This window comes from Chelonoidis abingdonii, chromosome 13 (genome assembly GCF_003597395.2).
Source record: "Chelonoidis abingdonii isolate Lonesome George chromosome 13, CheloAbing_2.0, whole genome shotgun sequence".
In the NCBI taxonomy this organism is placed as follows: Eukaryota; Metazoa; Chordata; order Testudines; family Testudinidae; genus Chelonoidis; species Chelonoidis abingdonii.
The window spans coordinates 2994902-3019006 of NC_133781.1; the positions used below are offsets into that span (position 1 = coordinate 2994902).

General features: G+C 48.8%; 1 protein-coding gene across 1 annotated transcript; it reads left to right on the forward strand.

The window, feature by feature from the left end:
- The first annotated feature begins 212 nt into the window (after positions 1-212).
- LOC116824969 (uncharacterized) lies at positions 213-19450 on the forward strand. The gene is made up of 6 exons (XM_075072052.1): positions 213-583; positions 1303-1388; positions 3081-3195; positions 3603-4623; positions 17316-18591; positions 19016-19450. The coding sequence occupies exons 3-5, from the start codon at positions 3186-3188 to the stop codon at positions 18241-18243; spliced, it is 1959 nt and encodes a 652-aa protein (XP_074928153.1). The 5' UTR covers positions 213-583; positions 1303-1388; positions 3081-3185; the 3' UTR covers positions 18244-18591; positions 19016-19450.
- Positions 19451-24105: the final 4655 nt, after the last annotated feature.

Genomic DNA, 24105 nt, shown 5'->3' on the forward strand with positions numbered 1-24105 from the left:
GAGCAGGGAGCAGAGTCCCATGGCCAGAGAGGGCAGCAGCCTGCGCAAATGTGACTTTTCCAGATCTCCGAGGGGGGGCTCAAAAGACCTGATGTGAACCATGGATGTTAATTTGCAGCCTGCCAGGCCTGAAGGCGGATGGGGGAGGTGCCTGAAAGGGCTTTAGCTTTAGGACATTTCACTGCAAAGAGATGCTTGAGCCCAGGCTTTGGTCCCAGCTGCTGCAGCCCGAGCTGGTATCCAGGGGCACAGGAAACGGCTGGTTCAGCTGAGCGCGGTTGTATCCGGTGCAGGCAGAGGCGAGAGTTTAGGGCTCCCAGATGCGGCCACAATCCCAGCGAGAGCAGGAGCGCGCGGCTCCTGACTGGTCAGTGATCGCAGCTGCTAGAAAAAACTGCGGCTGCTGCCGCCTCCATTGTGAGCCTGGGCCGAGCCGCTGCTGCTGCCCAGCGGGTCTGTGCGGGGAGAGACCTGTACTGACCCCCTCTGTGCCCAGCCGGGGGGACTTTCTGCGGGGGCTGGAACCAGCCCCTGGGGCAGCTCCGGGATCTGCCGACACCAGCCCCTGAGCCGGAGCCTGCAGGTGAGGGGAGAGACCCGGGGGAAGGGCTGGGGCTGGGGCTGGGGCTGGGGCTGGGCAGGAAAGTGACTCTGCACCAACGGCCCCTCCTCGCCCCAGCTCTGCTCCGGAGGGGAGGGGGTCTGCGAGTCCCAGAGCTGCTGCCCTCCCTGACCCCCGACCCCCAGCTCTGCCCCCCTGAGCGCCTGCAGGAGCCGAGCCAGCTCCGGGGAGCGAACGCCCCGGGCCGGGCCAGGCACCCAGTCATCCAGCCCGAGGGGAGGGGGCAGGAGGGAGACAGGGGCAGCAGGAGCGATCAGTGGGGTGGGAGGTCCCGGGTCGCAGGCCTGCCCAGCCCATTCCCTGCAGCAGCCCGGGGCACACTGACTTTCCTGGGGAGAAGGGGCGGAGCAGAGAGAGGAAAAGCCTGTTCCTGCCTCTGCCTGGTCCCCGCGCTGCTGGGGGGATGCGCTGCCCTTGGGACAGTGTCAGGGGGATCCCCGTCCCCCAAAGCGGCTGTGTTAGTTCGGTTCCTTTCTAGCAGTTGGTGAAAGTGTCTTTATGGGTTTAGAGAGCCAAGGTGGGGGAGGGAGAACTTTTATTGGGCCAACTTCTGTTGAGGGGAAAGAGAAGCTTTGGCGCTGCACAGAGCTCTTCTCCAGGTCTGGGGCAAGGTCTGTACTGTGGTGAAGTGACCAGGCATTTTCCCAGCATTGTGATCAAGTCTCTTTCTTTACATAAAGCTTGGGTAAGAGCTTTCCCCAGAGACGAGGTAGCCGGGATCCTGCGATCACTGTAGCTGGACAAGCTCAGACAGAGAAAAAGAAAGGTACATGGGACTTTTGAAAGCTCTACATTCTGGAGCCTGAACAAGGGGGAGGGATAGCTCAGTGGTTTGAACATCAGACTGCTAAACCTAGGGTTGTGAGTTCAACTTTGCATTGAGGGGACCACTTAGGGAACTGGGGTAAAAATCTGTCTGGGGATTGGTCCTGCTCTGAGCAGGGGGTTGAATTAGATGACCTCCTGAGTTCCCTTCCAACCCTCATATTCTGTGACCCTATCTGCTGTCTTTAAATAATTGCCTGACCACCATCCCCAATTTTATACCACTGTGAAAATATAAATAGATAAAAATCTGAAAATATGCTTTGATATTTATTTTAATGTTATCCATCAGAATTGTAACAAAATGAAAATTGAATGCGACTAACCTGAAATATAGCAGACCGACAACTCTGCTGTTGTTAGAGTTGAGCATCATTTTCTGTGTAACAGTGGGCTACGGTAGAACCTCATAGTTATGAACACCTCAGGAACAGAGGTTGTTCCTAACTCTGAACAAAACATTGTGGTTGTTCTTTCAAAAGTTTACAACTGAATATTGACTTAATACAGCTTTGAAACTTTACTATGCAGAAGAAAAATGCTGGTTTCCCTTTATTTTTTTTAGTAATTTATATTTAACACAGAACTGTATTGTATTTATTTGTTTGTCTCTGCTGCTGTCTGATTGCATACTTCCAGTTCCAAATGAGGTGAGTAGTTGACCGATCTATTTGTAACTCTGGTGTTCATAACTCTGAGGTGCTGCTGTATTCTGAGAGCGATACAATCAGTCTGCAGATTGTCCTGAAATTTTCTGAGCCTCATACAGGTACTAGGTTAGTGATAGTGTTCAAATCTAGGATCATTTGAGCAAGGATTTCCTGACTGCCCCCCTCCCCCAGCAATATTTTACTCAAAAAAACCCTCGTCTCATTCAACTACCATGTTTTTTTGCACACCTAGGGCACTAACCACTCCTCAAATTGATCTCCGTCACCTGGGGTTTATTTCAGCTCGTACATGGCACCCAATGCCCTTTTGGGGAAGCCGTATTGAAAAAGTTATTAACATTAGAGTCTGGAACATCAGGTCGGCATGTGCCAAAGTGATGCCCTTAGCAGAGTGAAATTCACATGTGCAGCAAGACCTGTACACAGTTGAAGCCAGAGGCTTTCCAGGCAGTGACAGGGGGTGTACTGTGGTTATGGACCCTGACCCAGGCACTGTGTGTTCGAGCCCTGCCATAGGCAGTTTTCAAGGCAGCGTGTTCTGTGCTCCTTGCATTCTGCATGGGCTTCTTTTGGAAACTTTTTTCCTGAGACCAAACTTTCTGGTTTAAGAGCAATATTAAAGTAGGAGGGAATGGGGCAGATAGGGTGTATGTACCTCACTGTGTTTTTAAACCAAGGTGCACAGATTTTTGCGTGTCTCTGCCTTCCCAGGATTGGGTCCATGCTGGGATAGGGCTCTGGTCTTGGCAGGTTCAGAAAGGGGTAAGAGATGGCACAACTTCCGTGCCAGAGTCAGAACATCCCCCAGTGTGTAGAGCTCCCTGTGGGAGCCGCTCATCTCTCAGGAACCATCTGACCCCGCAAAAGGGTCTCCAGGAATATTTTCCCACCCACTCAAGATATCTGTAAATGACGCTGTCTCCGACTAACTAGTCTCACCTGTTTTTCTTTCTATGGAGCAGATTTTTCCAGTTTCCCAAACCTAATGTGATTTCCCAGCCAGAACCATAGGCAGAGCCGTGAATCCCAAATCTCCGGGGCTTTGAGGAAAGGGCGATTCTTAAAACATGAACACAGGTGAGGAGCTGGTGAAATGGATGCAGAAATTAGCGGTCACTGGAGTGAGTGGCTGGGATTCCCATAAAGGCTTCATGCACGCCCCAGTATTCAGCCTCATCTAACCCAAGTCCTCAGCAGGCATCGTATCCTCATGTCAGGTATTGCTTATGGCTTCCCGTCCACCCTGAGGCCAGGCAGTCGCTCCCTTGCCATTAAGTGTTCAGACAGGCTGTGGAGGCAGAATTGGTCCCCTCCACTCTTCTGGGGAAGGGTTTTTTTTTAAGTAAGGGTGGGGGATTTGGCTTCTGACTTTTCAGTCTCCCCAGCAGTTATTTTGGTTTGTTCCCCCTTTTCCTGTTCCCCTTTCTGAGGGTTCCTTTCTCCATAGCAGAGGGAACATTTCATGTCTGGATTCTCTTTCCCAGCAGGTGATGGAATAGTGGGTGAGAACCAGGAAGAGAATCCACAGCAGGCAGGTCCTGAGCAAGTGGAACCATGTGGGAGAGTATCGGGAAGATCCAAAGGGGATGTTTCCTTGAGTCCTGAGCGAGAAGAAGGCCATGAGACTCAGCGCAGGTCAGAGAGGCAGAAGAGCAACCAGCAAAAGAAGAGAGAGGATGAATCCACTTGCCAAGGGAGAAGTTTGGAGGATCCTAGTGAAATCATGGTCCAACCACGAGTCCACATGAAAGAGAAACTGTATAACTGCCCAGAGTGTGGGAAAAGCTTCGCTCAGATATCAAACCTCCTGGTACATCAGAGAATCCATACGAGGGAGAGACCCTATAAATGCCCTGACTGTGGGGAAAGCTTCACGCTGAACTCAGACATTATTTCCCATCGCTCAGTCCACACAGGAGACAGGCCCTATAGCTGCCTTGAGTGTGGAAAATGTTTTGCTAATTTCTCATCCCTTATTTCACATAGACGAATCCACACGGGGGAGAGACCCTATACATGCCCCGACTGTGGGAAGAGCTTCAAGCGGAGCTCAGACCTTAGTAAACATCGAAGACTTCACACAGGAGAGACGCCCTATAAATGCCCTGAGTGCGGGAAAAGCTTCACTCAAAGCTCAAACCTGGTTTCACACCAGAGAATCCACACAGGAGAGACACCCTATAAATGCCCCGAATGTGGGAAAAGCTTCAAACAAAGATTCAGCCTCATCGTACATCAAAGAATCCACATCGGAGAGAGATCCTATAAATGCCCCGACTGTGGGAAAAGGTTTAGTAACAGCTCCCAACTTATTAGACATCGACGAATCCACACAGGAGAGAAGCCCTATAACTGCTCTGAATGCGGGAAAAGCTTCAGTCAGAGCTGGGGAGTCCTTAGACATCAGAGAATCCATTCAGCAGAGACACCCTATAAATGTTCTGTCTGTGGGAAAAGCTACAAAGGGAAGGATTCGCTGAAGTCCCACCAGAAAGTGCACACAGCGTAGAAGGTTTTGGGAGCTCTCCCTGTGGGGCAATGGGTCTCTTCCCTTTGGAAGCATGTTTCATCTGAGGATGGTCTGGGTAAAGGTAGCAGGTTGGTGGCTGGTCTGGGTTTTGGGGAGGGCAGGGGGTCGGTGATGAGCAGGGGAGGAGGAAACACTGGGTACTTGGTTGCGGGGGAGCAGGTGATGGTATCACTGGGGAGACATTTCTGTGGCTTTCACACACACACTTTCCAATGTAGAGAAAAGGCAAAAATCCTCCTATAGTTTGCGTCTGAGTTGTCCCTGCAGCTCCTAAGGCCCCTCGGGGTGAGGGCAGGGGGATGTTTTTGAAGGGAGCAGCGAGAGGTCCTGCAGGACTGTAGTTTATAGAATCATAGAACTGGAAGGGACCTTGAGAAATCATCTAGTCCAGCCCACTGCATTCATGGCAGGACCAAGTAGACCATCTCTAACAGGTGTTTGGAGATTTTTAAGAGCAGGTTAGACAAGGATGGAGATTCCACAGCCATCCCTAGGCAATTTATTCCAGTGCATAACCACCCTGACAGGAAGCTTTTCCTAATGTCCAACCCAAATCGCCCTTGCTACAATTTAAGCCCATTTCTTCTTATCCTGTCCTCAGAGGTTAAGAAGAAGAAATTTTCTTCCTCCTTGTAACAACCTTCTGAGTACTTGGAGACTGTTCTCATGTCCCCTCTCAGTCTTCTCTTTTCCAAACTAAACAAACTCAATTTTTTCAATCTGCCCTCATAGGTCATGTTTTCTAGACCTTTAATCATTTTATGTTGCTCTTCTCTGGACTTTCTCCAATTTGTCCACATCTTTCCTGAAGTGTGGCATCCAGAGCTGGGCATATTACTCCACGCTGATTAGGCCTCAACTGGAGTAGAGTGGAAGAATTACTTCTCATGTCTTGCTTACAACTACTCACTTACAATTAGTTATAAAACAGCAAGAGCTGCTGATCTGAAGCGACAGGATGTCAGAGTGATGCTCAATTTATTTGTATTGTATTGTATTATTCTCTGACACTCTCCTGCCCCTTCCCAGCTCTCTCTGTTGAGGGATGGTTTTCCTGAGTTAGCTAGAGTCCCTTGTCCATGTTTTCAGGCAGGGGATTATGCCTGAAATAGCTTCCTGGGAAGGGATTCTCCCCTCTGTGGACAGAGGTTCAGGGAGATGGGCTGTCATGGGTCTGTTTCAAGTTTCAGGGAGTCTTTGTCTCTTTGACATTTTTACCTCAGTAGGTTTCTTTTTTGCCCAAATAAATGTCTTATAAAACATTCCTTGTCTGTCTTGGTCCCCCAGGAATTTCCCTAAATTTTGGGCTCTAGGGCCAGGGGAAAATTTCCCCAGACCTGTTCAGTTTCCTTCCTGAGGAGGAATCACTTACTCCCCAGCCCTTCTGCTGACATCTCTTGTGAGGATTAAAGGTTTAATTTCAGGAGAGGGCCATGCAGCTCTCAGAGGACTTGGCTAATTTACCTTTTTCGTGTTTCTGGACCACACTGCAATTTGAAAAAAACAAGCGAGTGCTGTGTCCTTTGCATGGGTTTTATTAGAAAATATAATCAAGCAAATATGTAGATTAAACAAACCTATAACAGGCTAAAACTACTATAACTTCACTCAGCTCAGACGGAGTTGATCATGGTATTGTTTCAAATTTACAACTGAGATTGAGTCAATACATCACTGGATTAACAATGCTGGGGTTTTTTGTAACCAATTTCAAATCGAATGAATACCACAGGTACTCAAATCTTGAGGCTAACAAAAGAAAGAATTGCTTTTCATTAGTCCTGCAGCAGGAGACCGAAGGAGGCAGCTTTAATCTAACACTCTCCATGACAGATGCAAGGCCTTGGAAGCATGGAAACGTAAAAAACTATTGTAATATGTGCAATCAGCATTTTGTATCTGTAAATGTTGTATGTACCTTTGGGAAGTAGGGATTGTAAGATTGCCCCATGGGAGGGGTGGGGGGGGGAGGAGAATGGATAACTGAGCTTCTCCAGGAACTAAATCTAGTGGTGGTTAATTACTGAAGATGCCAGGGCAGGTAAACAGCCCAAGAGCAGCACCACCTCCTGGGATGAATTGCATAGACTGGCTCTGACCAGGTTCAGGAGGCCCATGAGTCAGAGAAGGAGCTTGAGGTATAAAGGGCCAGCCTGAACTGATTGAAATCTCTTGTTATGAGATAGTAGCCAAGAGGGCAAAACCCTGCTGGAAGGACTGGAAAGCTAAGAGGGTCTCCCTGTGGAAGATGGCTGACAGCTGATAAGCTAGCATGCACACAGACTAGTGGTTGTTTTATGATGTGTGTTCTCTGTAATGTTTTTGTCCTAAAATAAATGTATAGTGCTCTGTGAAAGCTGTCTGGTTACTGTAACCCTGAAAGCCCCTTCTGAAGTCCCCCAAACCCCCTTCTCATCCTGACAGGTGGCACATAACGTTCATGTTTAGCTCCCGACCATCCCTTCCTCCCAGTGGCTGCAGTGGAGACAACTCAGGTAGGGGATTTTCTGGGATTTGCTGGGGGGTTCATCCTGGAGCCAAATTTCCAGCTCCAGATTTGCCCAGCCCTAACAGATAGGAATAGGGCTCAAGGTATTTACCAGACTCTCGCTCCCAGAGGCGGATACCACAGATAAATGAACTATCCAGCAAGACCCATGGTTGATGCCCATTCCCCACATACGCCCTGGTATCATTTGACTATCATGTGTTCCATGCATTTGGGAAGTTCATCTGTTTGACAGTGCTGAGATTCCAGGTAAAGAGCCCAATGGTGCTGGACAAACTACCAAAAGTTAACAGCACCAAGAGCAACCAGTCATATTTAGCTGTGACACCATAACCAATCAGCTGCAAGGATCCTCTGTGAAGGGGTCTGTGTCGTCACTTGCCTCCCAAAACATGCCATAGCCTCACATGGATGTTTGGAACATAGATACACACAGCAGCAGCAGCAATCGTGGCAGTAGATAATAGGAGATCAGGAATGCTATCCCGGGCTCTGGGAAGACGGTGTGGTGAACTGGTTAGAGGTAAGTATCAGAGGGGTAGCCAGGTTAGTCTGGATCTGTAAAAGCACTAAAGAGTCCTGTGGTACCTTATAGACTAACAGATGTATTGGAGCATGAGCTTTCATGGGTGAATACCCACTTCATCGGATGCATGGTTAGAGGTAGGCTCACAAAAGCACTTATTTGTGGAACAATCAATCTGAAAGGCAGCCTGGCCCAGTGGCTAAAATCTAGCTCTAGCAGATTGGTGATTTGGAGTAAAATCCTGGCTCCCTTGTAGCCGGTTCGAAAACTCCCCTCACTTTCAGTGAGGCTGGAATTTCATCAGTATTGCCACCTCTGTCTGAACTGACCTGGTGCGAGCCTTCTGTTAATCTATCTGTAAAGTGAGCAGGTGGCAGCTCATGTGTATTGTTAAATCAGGGGCTGCCTGTCCAGCACAGACAGGCTATCCCTCCCCAACCCTCCTCACAGGAGTGCACTGTGGAGGGGGCTCCTCAGATGAGGAGCTGGGCAGAGGATGCAGGAAAAGTGCAGGGACTTGCATGGAGTCACGGGGGTTATTGTTAAGGGGGATGAACACAGGGAGTGTGGCTGCAGGGGGGAGGCAAGGCTGAAACCCGCAAGCCCAGAGGTGCCAGGAGACGGACTAGGAACTGCCCAGCCCAGAAGTGCCAAACCTAGAGGTGCTGGGGCTCAGCCCGGCGAGCCCTGCCTCCCTCCACCTGGCTATTTCACCCTCCTCTGGGCATGTCTTGCCCTATGCACAAATTCTGCGCACACCCCCTCCCCCTTTAGCTCCCATGTACTGTATAGCGGGGAGCAGATACGGAGGGCAGCAGGTTTCAGCAGATGTTACTGAGCATGCTCGGATCCCAACACATTTCCCCCTCCCTTTGGGAGGATCTGATTGTTCTGCAGCCTGTGGGGGTGAGCAGGGGAATGCCGCGCAGGGCGGGTGCGCTGTAGGCCCTTTCACACGCCACTTCCCCCCAGGGGACCCCTAATCTCTGCAGACAGATGCTCTGGGCCTTGCTTGCAGCCTGTCCCAGCCGCAGGGAGGGCTGCAGCCCGGGTTGGTATCGAGGGGCACAGGAAGGGGCTGGATCAGCTAAGAGCGGCGGGTTGTAGCTGGTGTTGGCAGGGGGGAGGCAGAGATATGGGCTCCTAGGTGCGTCTGCTTTGCAAATAATCATAATCATGAATCATTGTAACCACAGGGCTGAGAGACTGCGGCTCCTGCATTGCAGTTGCGCCTAACCCGAGCTGTTCGAAGTTGTTGCTGCCTCCATTGTGAGCCGGGAGCCGGGACTGAGCCGCCGCTGCTCCCCCAGCCGGTCTGTGCGGGGAGAGCCCAGCCGGGGACTTTCTGCGGGGGCTGGACCCAGCCCTTGAGCCTGCAGGTAAGAACTGATCCAGCTATGGGAAAGCGAGTGCCCCCGGGAAAGGGACAATGGCCAGAGGAGGCGGGGAGAGAATAATGGTGGGAGGGGAGGCGCAGGAGAAAGAAATGCAGAGCTAGGTTAGGGTGTGGGAAGTTAACCGGACTGTGCTGGGTTGGGGCTTCTTTGGGCATGGCTGCATCCTTGGCTGCGTTTATAGCAGCATAAATATATAGGTAAAAAAACCCGGACCCCCTAGGTGACATTATGATACTCGTGTGACTCCTCTAGTATCACCTAGAGCTTAAAGGCTCGATGCCACAGTTTCCCACATGTCAAATGGGGAGAATGGTACTCTCCTGTCACTCGGGGGTATTGCGAGGATAAATATTTTCTTTAAACTGTGGTGCCTCAGGTATTAGGATTTGGGAGCCAGCAGGTAAGGACCATAGAGAGCGAAGCAGCCCCTGGCAAACACGGCACACTAGCTCTGATTCAGAAATCTCCCCTCCCCCTCCCAGCTTTTTAAAGGAAATGGGAACTCGTGAATGTGAGTATCTGCTGTGCTGTGTTGGTCTATAGATGCAAGAGCCGGGGTTCTCAACCTTTCTGAGCCCCTCCCCCAACATGCTGTAAAAACTCCCTGGCCCCCCTGTGCCACAGCAACTGGTTTTCTGCATATAAAAGCCAGGGCTGGCGTTGGGGGGTAGCAAGTGGGGCAATTGCCCAGAGCCCCGTGCCACAAGGGGCCCTGCAAAGCTGCATTGCTCAGGTTTCCCCTTCAGCCCTGTGTGGCAGGGCTAGGGAGCCCGGGCTTCAGACCCAGGCAGTAGGTCTTTGGCTTTCTCTCCTGGGCCCCAGTGAGTCTTAACAGTGGCCCTGCTTGGCAGAGCCCCTGAAACCTGCTTATGGTCCCTCATCCGGCCCCAGACCCCTCACTGAGAGCCACTGTGCTATAGAAATAGGAGACACTCTGCATCTCAGGTGGATAGGAGCTATAGGAACAGAGAGACACAGGGTGTTGTGCCTTGCTGGAACACTTCTATGTATGCACTCACATGGGAAAAAATATCTCTTGCCCTTGCCTCTTGCCCTTAGTAGGAGATGCCCATGTATGCAACTGTGGGTGCTGCAGAGGGATGCCAGGGGCTGTGTGGCTATATGTACTGTAGAAATGTACCAGATGTCCCCAGTGCCTCAGTAGGCTCCATAGGCCATGGTGTCTGTGCTACCGATGTGTGGGCTATGCTATGTGCATATGCAGGAGTCATTATCGATCATTTCTCCTGGATGTGGGGCTACATGCTCTATTGGGGGATTGCCCTCTCTGCCAGCGGTCTCCTTTCCTGTTCTGTAGCAGGTTGCCAGATGTGAGCTTGTGAAGGTGCTGCAGAAGTGCAAGGAGCTGTATATGTATAGGGTTGTTGGGTCTATACATAGTCTATGGGAGTGCAGGGGACTGTATGAGTGTTTAGCTAGCTATATGCATAGGTGATATATACTAATGTAATGGCTCTCAACCTTCCCAGACTACTGTATCCCTGGCAGGAGTCTGATTTGACTTCCCTACCCCAAGTTCCCCGTTACTTAAAAATGACGTGCTTACAGAATCAGACATAAAAATACAAAAGTGTCACAGCCCACTGATACTGAAAAATTGCTCCCTTTCTCATTTTTACCATATAATTATAAAATAAATCCACTGGAAATATTGTCCTTACGTTGCAGTGTATAGTACATAGAGCAGTATAAACAAGTCATTGTCTGAATGAAAATTGTTTGTACTGACTTCGCTAGTGCTTTTTATGTAGCCTGTTGTAAAACTCAGTAAGTATCTAGATGAGCTGATGTACCCCTTGGAAGACCTCTGCATACCTCCGGGGGGGCGGGGTCCACATGCCCTCAATTAGTTAGTACAGTGCTTCTCAACCAGGGGTATGTGGGTGAGGATAAAAGGGAAAAGAACAATAGCAATGTTATGGTGGGGAGTCTATGATAGATCACCAAATCAGGAAGAGGAAGTGATGAGGCATTTTCCAAACAGGTAACAGGATTAGCAAACCTGCGAGTTAGTACTGATGGGGGCTTTTAACTTCCCTGATATCTACTTGGAAGACTAATACAGCAAAACATAGTGTGTCCTGCAATTTCTTAGCATGTATAGAGGACAGTTTTCTGGTTCAGAAAGTTGAGGAAACAACTAGGAGTCATCCCTTTTGGATCTGGTTTTGACCAACAGGGATGAGTTAGTTGCGAACCTGAAGGTGGTCAGGAACTTGGGAAGAAGAGATCATGATCTGATAGAATTCAAGATCCTAAGGAAAGGAGGACCAGCAAACCAAGGACACTGGACTTCAGAAAGGTGGATTTCAGCCAACTCAGAGAAATATTAGGCAAGGTCACATGGAGAGACTAATTGGGAAGAAAAGAAGTTGAAGGGGGCTGGCAGTTCCTAAAAGATGTAATACTAGATAGTCAACATCAAGCTATTCCCATGCAAAGGAAATATAAGAAGAGCCACAGGAGGTCAATGGGGCTGCACAAGAAGCTTTTTAGTATCTAAAAACCAAAAGGGATACAGGCAGGGAATGGAAGGAGGGGCATATCACCAAGGAAGTATACACATGGGAACAGCGTGTGTGTGTATGTAAGGGCCAAATCAGGAAAGCCAAGGCAAAGAATAAGTTACAGCTGGCAAGGAATGTTGGAGACAACAAGAAGGAGTTCTACAAATACACCTCTACCTCGATATAATGCAACCCGATATAACATGAATTCAGATATAATGCGGTAAAGCAGTGCTCTGGGGGGGGCAGGGCTGCGCACTCCAGTGGATCAAAGCAAGTTCTATATAACGCGATAAGATTTTTTTGGCTCCCGAGGACTGCGTTATATCAAGGTAGAGGTGTATGTCAGACAAAAAGAAAGATCAGGGATGATGTGGGTCCGCTGCTCAATGGAGAAGGTGAGTTGGTAACGGAAGATGATGGGAAGGCAGAACTGCCCAGTGCCTACTTTGCTTCTGTCTTCTCACAAAAAATAACAGGACCAGATGACTAGTGAAGTTACTATAGACAATAGTATGCAGATCAAGATAAATAGAGAACACATCATAGATCTTGTGACTAATCTCAATCAGTTCAAGTCAACAGAGTGCTGAAGGAACTAGCTGCAGAAATTTCAGTCACTGGCAATAATATTTGCAAACTCATGGATAACAGGAGAGGTCCCAGAAGACTGGAGAAGGGCTAACATAGTGGCCATCATTAAAAGTTGGAGCCGGGGAACTATAGATCAGTCAGCCTGACTTCAATACCTGGAAAGCTACTAGAGCAATGTATAAAACATTCAATTTGCAAATACCTGGAGAATGAAGGAGTGATCACTAGCAGCCAGTATGGATTTACCAAGAACAAATCCTGCCAGACCAGCTTTCTTTCTTTCTTTGACAATGTTGGGTGGATGGGGGAAATGTGGTGGACATAATATACCTGGACTTTAGCAAGGCTTTTGACCCAGTCCCACAAGACATTCTGACAGGTAAACTGGAGAAATCCGGGCTTGGCAGAACTATCATCAAGTGGATACAAAATTGGTTAAATACCCGCAACCAAAGAGTAACTATTAATAGAATGATGTCCAATTAGGGAAAGGTCTCAAGTGGGGTTCCACAGGGATCTGTTCTGGGTCCGGTGTTATTTAACATCCTTTATTAATGACCTGGATGTAGAAATAGAAAGCGTATGGATCTAATTTGCAGATAATGCAAAGCTAGGGAGGGTTCTTGATAAATTGGAGAACGGGGCTACAGACAAAATGAAATTCAACAAAGACAAATGTAAGGTACTACACAACTGTGAAGCCTTGATCTTGCCTGTTTTCTTTCCTGGGAGCAGGTTTTCCAGTTCCCAAGCCCGACATGATCTCCTGGAGGAAATGGAGAAAAGAGCTGTGGGTCCCAGACTCTCAGAACTCTGAGGAAAGTGTGACCCTGAGGAACACCCTCACAGGTGAGGAATTGGTTAAAGTGATACAGAAACCATCCATCGTTGATGTAAACAGCTGGAATTCCCACAAAGGCCCCATTCGTTCCTCTGCCTCATCTCACCCAGGTCAGAATGTTGTATCCTCTTGGCAGACCTCATGCTTGGCTTCCTACCCATCCTGAATGGCACATGGCAGTAGCTCTCTTCCCCCTGAGTGTTCGGATGATATGTGGAGGCAAAATTGCTTTCCTCCTCTCCGTCTTCTGAAGAACGATTTGGGGGGCAGGATTCAGCTCCTGATTCTTAATCTCCCCAGCAGTTGATTCAGTTTATTTCCCTCCCTTCCCCATTCTCCTTTCTGAGGCTCCCTTTCCCCCAGCACAGAGAATGTCTGGATCCCCTGACTGTCCCAGAAGCTGTTGGGACAGTGATTGAGGACAAGGACGAGAATCTTTAGAAGGGAGGTCCTGAGCAAGTGGAACCACATGGGAGGGTATCAGGAGGAGCTATGAGCAAAGTGTCACGTTCAGACAATCTAATTACTGAACAACCGTATGCTGACATAAGTTAGGTTGACTTAATTTTGTAGTGTAGAGATGCCCTGTGATTATTCCTGTAATAACTGCAGTTGGTGGGATTTTCTCCTTGTTTCTTGATGACTGGGGCACGATGCGGTCTCATGTTTCTGGAATTTCAGGTGTCAAGGGAGTCTTTATCTCTCGCTGAAGTTTTTACCTCAGTAGGTTTCTTCTTTCCAGACAAACTCTAAATAAAACATTTGTTTTATGTCTCTTGTCTTCTCTGATATCCCAGGAATTTCCTCAGTTCTTAAGCTCTTGGGTTAGATGTAGAGTGCCCCTAACCGGATAAGTTGCCTGCCTTATTCACCACCACCCCTTATAAAGAATAGCTCACTTCTCAGCCCTTTTTCTGGGGGGTCTTGGGTAGCTCAGCTAATTTATGCATTGTGATTCTGTACCCATGTTGCAACTGGAAAGAATAAACCCTTGCTGCGTACTTTTTGTGGGTTTCATTAGAAAAGATAAGCAAGGAAATAATAAATTAAACTCTGAGGCTAAAACAACCATAACTTCACTCAACTAATTTAAAATTAAACAATGCAATGATAAAATTAAGGTCATTATTGAGACTTAAGGCTAGTCTATGGTTAAACCACTTCACCAGTGCAGCTGAGCCACTGTATTGCTTTATGCCCCAAGAGGTGGTAGCTTTGTCAACAGGGGAATTCTCTTGTCTTGTCTACACTGGGGTGAGGTCACAAAGGGTTGTGGATTTTTCACACCCCTGAGTGCCATAGTTAAACCAATGTAAGAATCATAGAAGATTAGGGTTGGAAGAGACCTCAGGAGGTCATCTAGCCCAACCCCCTGCTCAAAGCAGGACCAACCCCAACTAAATCATCCCAGCCAGGGTTCTGTCAAGCCAGGCCTTAAAGACCTCTAAGGATGGAGATTCCACCACCTCCCTAGGTTTCTAGTGTAGACCTGGCCTTACTCAGTACATCGATGGGTTAACAAAGACATTGGCTGGGATTATCCATTTATAATGTCAAGTTAATGCAGCAGCTAATTGAATCTTGAGGTTGACAAAAAGAAAACTTAAATCCTAGTGTAAAGAGAGCTAGGTTGATGAAATAATTCTGTCAACCTCGCTACCACCTCTTGGGGAGGTGGATTACCTATGCCAATGGGAGAACCCCTCCCATCGGCGTAGGTTGCGTCTACACTGAAGCGCCATAGTGGCACCATTTTAAGTGTAGACACACCCTCAGTTTAGTGAGTGTAGGACAAGAGTTTCTTTTTTTTTTTTTTTTTACTTTAGACCTTGACCAAGAGAGAGTCCACCAAGGAGTGGTAAATTGAGCTTGGCTAGTCTGAAGGAAGTACAGAGACCAAATTGGTTTCTTTATCCACAGCTTCACTGCTACTACTTATTTCTTAAATCTCACCATGATAGGTATTGTTCTACTCTTCTTAGCCCTACTCACTCACACACATACAAAGTGTGTGCATTTTACAAGTGATATCACAACAGAGGAGATTATCAAGCCAGCCTTACAGCTAACAATAGCAGTGTCCAGTAGCATGTCTTTCTCGTGTGGCACTCAATGATGTAGATGGCTTGGAGTTTAGGGAACTATTAATGATGCCATTTCCCAGAAAGATAAAAACTCCCTCAGTAAACACCTAACAAGTATCTCTCCCTTATGATGACAAGAAAAGAGTTCACAGTTCTCCTGCTGCTTGGTTCTTTGGGATCTTTGACTCGCATGACTGTAGTTACAGGAACCAGGCAATGGAGTAGCTTGGTCAGGGTTCTTCATGCCCACAGAGTTCTCTCAGACAGTAGCATATTCGTCAGGGAGGTATAGCCAATGAATGGAGTCTTCACTTCTTCATACTCAATGGGAACTAAGAGGGGTTCTTTTCACAGATGATGTTGGTGACCCAAGAGAGCACACGTCTCTTCTCCAAGGTCTTGACCTTCATAGTGGAGGGTGATTCCCACTTACACCATCCTATGGTCCACCTTCATAAGTCATTCAGTGGCCTTTGCCTTCCAGATACAGTCAATATGGCCCAGTCCTCTCACATGGGCAAGCATCAAACCTGCAGTCTCTGTGGAAATTCCCACTCGGATCATCATTGTCCTGAAAAATCCTCTGTTGCAAGTGCAATGTCTGATGGCCATCTGTTGGCTAATAAGGCTTGAGCGCTAACTGAAGATTTTCCCGCACTCAGCACGTTCATATCGTTTCTCTTTAGTGAAGATTCGTGGCTGGATCATGATCACATTAAGGTCCTCCAAACCTCCCTGTCTCCTTGGCTGATTCCTCTGCTGCCTTTCTGACCTGCATTCACTCTCACAGGCTTTTCCCCCTTTGAGACTATGGGAAATTTTCCCTTTGGTTCTTCCCGATACTATTCTATGTGGTTCCATTTGCTCAGGGCTGAATATTCCCCTCCTCATCCTTGCTCAGACCTCACAGTAGCTCCCTTCCCTCAGAGTTTTAACTCGGGAAATGGCATTGGATTGGTCTCTCCTTGCCTCTGGGGAGAGGTTCTTGGGTTTGTTTGTTTGGTGGGAGAGGAATTCAGCTCCTGATTGCTTGATCTCCTTGACAATTATTTTGATTTATTTTCCCCCTTTCCTAATACGTATAAAATGATGGGGTCAAAATGAGCTGTTACCACTCAAGAGAGAGATCTTGGAGTCATTGTGGGTTGTTCTCTGAAATCATCCACTCAAAGTGCAGCAGGAGTCAAAAAAGCGAACAGAATGTTGGGAATCCTTAGGAAAGGGATAGATAATAAGACAGAAAAGATCATATTTCCTCTGTATAAATCCATGGTACGTCCACATCTTGAATACCGTGTGCAGATGTGGTTGCTCCATCTCAAAAAAGATATATTGGAAATGGAAAAGGTACAGAAAAGGGCAACAAAAATGATTAAGGGTATGGAATGGCTGTCACATGAGGAGAGATTAATAAAACTGGGACTTTTCAGCTTGAAAAAAAGACGACTAAAGGGGGGATATGATTGAGGTCTACAAAATCATGACTGGTGTGGAGAAATTAAATAAGGAAGTGTTGTTATTTATTGCTTCTCATAACACAAGAACTAGGGTCACCAAATGAAATTAATAGGCAGCAGGTTTAAAACAAACAAAAAGAAGTATTTCTTCACACAACGCACAGTCAACCTGTGGAACTCTTTGCTAGGGGATGTTTTGAAGGCCAAGACTATAACAGGGTTCAAAAAAGAACTAGATAAATTCATAGCGGATAAGTCCATCTATGGCTATTAACCAGGATGGGCAGGGATGGTGTCCCTAGCTTCGGTTTGCCAGAAGCTGGGAATGGGTGACAGGGGATGGATCACTTGATGATTATCTGTTCTGTTCATTCCCTCTGGGGCACCTGGCATTGGCCACTGTTGGTAGACAGGATATCAGGTTAGATGATCCTTTGATCTGATCCAGTATGGCCATTCTTATGTTTTTATGTTCCCATTTCCCTTTCTGAGGTTCCTTTTCTCCCTGGCACAGGGAATGACTCCTGCCTGGATTCTCTCTCTTGCCCAGCAGGTGATGGGATGATGAGTAAGATTAAGGAGGAGAATCCTGAGCAGGAAGGTCCTGAGGAAGTGGAACCACATGGGACGGTATTGGGAAGATCCAAAGGAAATGTTTCCCAGAGACCCAAGCAAGGAGAAGCCTGTGGGAGTTGGTGCAAGTCAGAAAGGCAGAAGGGAAACCAGCCAAGGAAGAGACGGGCTGAATCCACTCATTCAGGAGAAGGTTTGAAGGATCCTAAAGAGACCATGATCCAGCCGAAGATCCACACTAAAAAGAAATCGTATAACTGCCCCGAATGTGGGAAAAGCTTCACTCAGACATCAAATCTTATTATACATGAGAGAATCCACACAGGGCAGAGACCCTATAAATGCCTTGAGTGTGGGAAAAGCTTCAGGCAGAGATCAGACCTCAGTAAACATCAGCGAATCCACACGGGAGAGACCCCTTACAAATGCCCCGACTGCGGGAAAAGCTTTAAGCAAAGATTCAGCCTCATCGTACATCACCGAAGTCACACTGGAGAGACCCCTTATAAATGCAATGACTGCGGGAAAGGCTTCACCCAGAGCACCAACCTGGTTTCACACCAGAGGATCCACACGGGAGAGACACCCTATAAATGCACCGACTGCGGGAAGAGCTTCAAGCAAAGATTCAGCCTCATCGTACACCAGAGAAACCACACTGGAGAGAGAGCCTATAAATGTGCTGACTGTGGGAAAAGCTTCAAGCAGAGCTCGGAGCTCATTTCACACCAGAGAATCCACGTTGGAGAGAGGCCCTTCAAATGCACGGAGTGTGGGAAAAACTTCAGTCAGAGCTCAGGCCTGATTAGACATCGGAGAACCCACACGGGAGAGAAACCCTACAAGTGCATCGATTGTGGGAAAGGCTTCAGTCAGAGCTCGGGACTTATTAGGCATCGGAGAACCCACACGGGGCAGAAACCCTATGACTGCCCTGAGTGCGGGAAAAGCTTCACTCAGAGCTCAGCTCTTATCGTACATCAGAGAGTTCACACAGGAGAGGCACCCTATCAATGTTCTGTCTGTGGGAAAAGCTACAAGGTGAAGGACTCCCTCATTTCCCACCAGAAACTCCACACGGGATAGGAGGCAAAGAAAGCGCTCACAGCAGGGCAATGGCTCTGTGCCCTCCTGAAGCAAAGTTAAACATGCTTCCTTTGAGGATAGTCTTGGGAGAGGAGCAAGGGTGGGTGGAGCATGGACACCAACTCCATGGATAGTCCAGGGCTGGAGCACCCACGGAAAAAAAATAGGGCTGCCAGTGGGTGCTAAGTACCCATTATTGGGTCAGTGCCTCTTCCTCCCCCACAGTGCCTCCCGCCTGCTCGTCGCCCCCCTGATCAGTTCCTCCCCCTCCTCCCAACGCCTCCTGCCTGCTGTGATCAGCTGTTCCATGGTGTGCTGGAGCCATTGGAGGGGGAGAAGCAGGAACAGGTGGGAGGAGGGGGGCAGAAAGAGGCAGGGTGGGGGCTTGGAGGAAGGGTGGGGGCAGGGCCTGGGGCACAGAGGGGGTCGAGCACCCTCGAGGATCTCTGTAAGTCAGCGACTATGGGGTGGATGGTTTCATTTTGGGAAGAGGGGGTTGGCAGGATCGGTGCAGTAGTCAGTATAGAGATGTGCCGCTTCCTGAAGTCTTTCTGGTTTTCCTGTGGCACTTTTCCTGCAAGAGGGCAGAAACAGCAGCTCAGGACAGGACAATTGCAGGCTGCAGCTATACAGAGCAGTTGGCAGTTTGGTTACCTCATTGCATGTTGTACATAGTGTCCATAATAAAGGATTTATCTTGACATCTCTGCTCATCAGAAAGATACCACATGGTACCAGCAGTGGAAGGCACCCGGCATGCTGGAAGACCCAGTGAGAGAGGTCACATTACAGTGGCTGCTCCAGAGCCTTTACAACTACAAGTAATTCTCCACCCACCCTGAGAATCAGAGGATATGCCTGTAAAGGATTCAGACAGCAGTCTGAGCTGCTTATGGAAGTCAGCCACAGGGACAAATAAAGTGGAGGCGAAGCCAAAGATTGCTTTGATCCTTACTGCGACAGGCACAGAAGTCCCAGATGGTGGTGGAGAAAGAGGGGAAAGTTGTGCAGAAATATCAAAAATGTCTGAGGCTCATTGTGTTCTTAGAAAAAAATGTTACTTATGAGAGAGAGATGGGTCAGGACAAGAACACAGAATGAAGGGAAACAATCGAGTTTTGTCAGAGATTTAAAGCTAAAAAATCAGTCCTGTGACCATGGAATCGTAAAAGATTCTCTCATTAAAGACCAAATTATCCTGGGGTGTGAATGGTTATGAAGGGAGATGGATCTGTCACTAGAAAGGGCAATATATTTAGGTAAGCCACTTTTTCAGTTTAAACTGATTTTTACTGAAAATTTCCCAGGTTTTCAAAAAGTATTATTCTGTTTTTTCTGATTTTCTCCCTACTTTTGTATCTTTCAAAGATATAAAAAATAACATGTTTTATTAGGGAAATACCATACATGACATGAGATCAATGTATTACGATCATACATTAGTCTGTGTGTATATGCGAAGCTGCCTGTTGAAGTCAGGCTATGTATTAATCTAGAAGATACACACAATAAACGGGCGGGCACGCAAGTGCCAAAGTGCGTGCGCATCTGAATGTACTGATGAATCTCATGCCCACCCTGTACACATTTCAAGCTGTTAGCAGACAACAGGTTAAAGATCTGACACACTAAAATGGGAAGAAAACGAAATTCTGTGTCAGAATACGTTACAGAACACAAGGAAATATTCAAAAGTTTTAAAAAAACAAAACTAGGAGAAAGGGATGAAGTTGAGTATATGCACTGCAAATGGTGTGGCCCAGTTATTAAATGTATATAGTTATAGGCCAATAGTTCTAAGTCTACAACAATAAACTGTTTATTCAAATGAAAAACCTTCTTTGGGGATTAGAGATGTGCTGTGTTCTTAAACGCAGAGGTGGCCTTGTGTTTTGAGTTCTGTTTTAGTTCTGCAGCAAACCACACTGATGAATGGAATTCAAAGCATTAATCTACTGAATGCTTTTCTCCCCAGTCTTTCCATCCACCAAAATAAACCCCGATATTTACCTAGAAAAATTATTAATAGTTTTTTGCACTGATTTTCACCTGTTTTCGTTGTAGTAATAAACACTGCTAAAATCTTGGGAAAAATTAAATTAAATGAAAACTGAAAACGAAGGGCCCTATGTACAGGCCAGGCAGCAGAACAAACCAAGGCAAACAAAAGGGCTAGAGAGAAGCACACAGCATATTGCATTGGTTACTATAGCTAAACCAACAAGAGAAAAGTTCCCAGAAATTACTCTGGCCAGGAACAGAAAAATGGAAAGCAGGAAACAACGTCAGTGATGTGGCAACCAGTCTGATTATAGAAAATAGCCAGCATTTGGGCAGATATGTAGTAACTGTAATAAACCCAACCATTATACTAAAATGTGCAGAGAAAGCAGGAACGTTCATGTATTAAATGCAGAAGGGGATTCCTCAGGTGAAGAGGAACTGCTGTTCTAAAGCAAATAGAGGAAGGTGAAAACTCGAAAGATTGGCAAGACGCAAGATAGACACTTGGTTGCAAATAAATGTAATAACACAAACTGAAATAGAGATGTAAGGAGCACGGAAAAGTGGAAGAGTCAAAAGCGTCTGTGAAGACTCTGATGGAGGAACAATGCCAGCGTTGCGAGAGTGAATGCTGACACTTCAGTACAAATGGAAAACAATAAAGCAGGAGTTTGTGGTGGTACAGAGGCCAGCCCAGCCTTGGGCCTACACATGCGTCAGGAGTTTGGTCTCATGAAGAGGACGCGTAAACCTCAGAGAGACAGGAAGACAGGCAGAACCAGATATAAAAGTACTCAGAGCAGCAATGAAGAGGTGTTCCTAAGAAACAGGTGCCTCCCAGTAACAGCCATTAAGCGGTTAGAAGAAGATGCAGAACCTATGGTACATACTATGTGACGCTTCACACCCCTTAGGAAAGAGAGTAGAAGAAGAGCTGTGAAACATGACAATAAATGGTATGATTTGGAGAATAGAAGAGCTGGCAGATTGGGTTCCCTTCTTAGAAACTAGAGAAAAAAGGATGGAGACTGTGACTGTGTATGGTGCTGAACAAAACAGCAAAAGTATACTTGGCCACAAGAAGTGAACTACTCTCTGAGATGGCAGGAGCCAAACTCCTCAGCAAATTAGATGCATTGGCAAAGTAGTGGCAGATCCTCTTAGACCAGGGGTCTCAAACTCAAATGACCACGAGGGCCACATGAGGACTGGTGCACTGAACCGAGGGCCGCATCAGTGACACTCCCCATCGCTGCCTCTGGCCCCATCCCCACTCCACCTCTTCCATTAAGTCCCGCCTCTGCCCCACCTCTTCCCACCCCTTCCGTGCCCCAATCGAACCCCTTCCTTGAAGTCCCCACCTCAACGCTGCCCCCAGGGTGTGCAGAAAGGGTGCAGAGTGTGGCAGGGGCTCAGGACAGGGAGTTGAGGTGCAGGTGGTGTACAGGGTGCGGCAGGGCATTGGTGGGTAGGATGCAAGAGGGTGAGGGGTGCGGCAGGTGGCTCAGCAGGGAGTGCAGGAGAGGTGTAGGATGCAGCAGGGGGCTCAGGGCAGGGAGTTAGGTTGCAAGAGGGATGTGGGATGTGGCAGGGGGCTCAGGATGGAGTTGGGGTTTGGGATGTGGGAGCTCAGGGATGGGGGTTGGGTGCAGAGGGGTGTGTGATGTGGCAGGGGGCTCAGGAAGGAGTTGGGTGGGAGTGGAGCTGCAGGATGCGGTTGGCAGGAGGGTTCAGGTAGGGGGGGTGGGATGTGCAATGAGGGAGCTCAGGACAGGGTGGGATGATCAGGAAGGAGTGGTGGATGTGGCGGGCTCAGACTAGGGGTTGGGGTGTGGGATGTGCAATGGGCTCAGGCAGGGAGTTGAGTGTGGCGATTGGCAGGGAGCTCAGGCAAGGGGTTGGGGTGCAGGGGGGTGGTGATGGCGGCAAGGGAGCTCAGGGCAAGGAGTTGGTGCGATTGGCAGGGGACTCATGACAGGGAGTTGGGTTGGAGTGGCAGATGTCAGGAAGGGGGTTGGTTGTGGGATGTGGAGGGGGCCAGGAAGGGAGTGGGGTGGATGTAGCAACGGCTCGGGCAGGGGTTGGGTGTGGATTTGCAGGGGTTGGGGTGCAGGAGGTGTGTGGGATGCGGCCAAGGAAGCTCAGGGCAGAGTTGGGGTGCGGGAGTGCAGGGCCTCAGGACAGGGAGTTGGGGTGTGGATGTGCGTAGCTCAGGACTCAGGGGTTGGGTTGGGATGTGGCAGGGGGCTCAGGGCAGGGAGTTGGGGTGTGGGATGTGGCAGGGAGCTCAGGACAGGGGGTTGGGGTGTGGGATGTGGCAGGGGGCTCAGGGCAGGGAGTGGGGGTGCAGCATGTGGGCTCCAGCCCGGCGCTGCTTACCTAGAGTGGCTTCGGGGCAGCAGCGGCACGCACTGGGGCCAGGGCAGGCTCCCATACCTGCCTGCCCTGGCCCCCGCACTGCTCCGTTCCAGAAAGCAGCTGGAACCCTGTCCCTGCAGCCCCTGGGGGAGAGGGGGGGCTCAGGGTTCTGTGTGTGCGCTACTCTTACTGATCTGCTAGGTGGGGGCAGTGCCTGGAAGGGGGCAATGCAGGAGCCCTCTGCCTCCTTCCCCGCGCTCCCCCCCCCCCCCGAAGGGGTGTGCTGCCAGCTGCTTCAGACAGCGGCGCAGGGCTCGCAACTCCACAGGGGGCAATCCTGCGGGTAGGCAAAGGGGTACAGGGGGGACACAGGAGCCCTGCAGGTCACATGTTTGAGACCCCTGTCTTAGAGCAATGGTCCTCAAACTTTTGAAGGTCGTGCCACTCCCTTACCCCTGAGCTGAGTCTGGAAGTGGGTCTAGGGCCGTGGCCAGGAGCCGAGGCTGGGGGCAGGACCAGAGTCGTAGTCAGACTGTGTTGGGGGCCAGAAGCCAGATCTACGGCCAGGTGTGGTTCCGCTCCCAGCCTCAGCCACAGCCACAGCCACTAGTCAGGAATGGAGTCATGGCCAGTCGCCGAGGCTGGGGGCTGGCACCGGGCCCAGAGTGGAGCCACACCAAGGCTGGTGATAGGACCAGGGCCAGGAGCCAGGGGCACAGCTGGGAGTGGGCCCAGAGCAGAGCTGGGGATGGGGAAGGGCTGGGTGTCGCTCCCTCCCCACACTTCCTTGGGGGAGGGCCCAGGCCCCATTGTGCCCCCCTGGATGCTCCTACATGCCCCCACACTTTGGGGACCTCTGTCTTTGAGAGTGCTCCAAAATCTACACTTTCAACACACCGATTACCCACTGATTAGCAGATACTGCTTCTGAAGACTAAGCTGCCTTTCTGTGGAGGTTCAGTCGTTCACTGTCCAGGAAGCCAAATGCTGGAAGCTCTGGCAGATGTCAGAGTGTACATTGATGATATACTGATTTGGGGCAGCACTGCCTTTGAACATCAGGACCCACGGAGGAGAGTACTGGAAATTGTAAGAGCTAAAACTCTTACACTGAAATGATGTTAATTTCAAACCATGGAACTAGCCTTCTTGGGAAAGAGACTGACAGCAACGGGAACCAAAAATTCAGGCAATACTGAACAGGCCAGACACCTGTCCAAGACTGCCTCCTAGTGGACAAAATCCAGGCTCTCAAAGCATGCCCTATCCCAGCCACAAAGAAACCGGTCTGAAGGTTTTGGGGACATACACTTTACTACTGCTGATTTGTACCAGGGTTTTCTATGGTAGCAGTTCCCCTCATTAACATAATTAAGGCCAGTAGCCCCCAGGAAGATTCACTGGCCTGCAAAAGGGCTTTTGAGAAGTTGAAAAACCATCTGTCCTGTTCAGTCCCAGCTTCTCAAAATAATTCATTTTGCAGACTGACATAATCCCAGG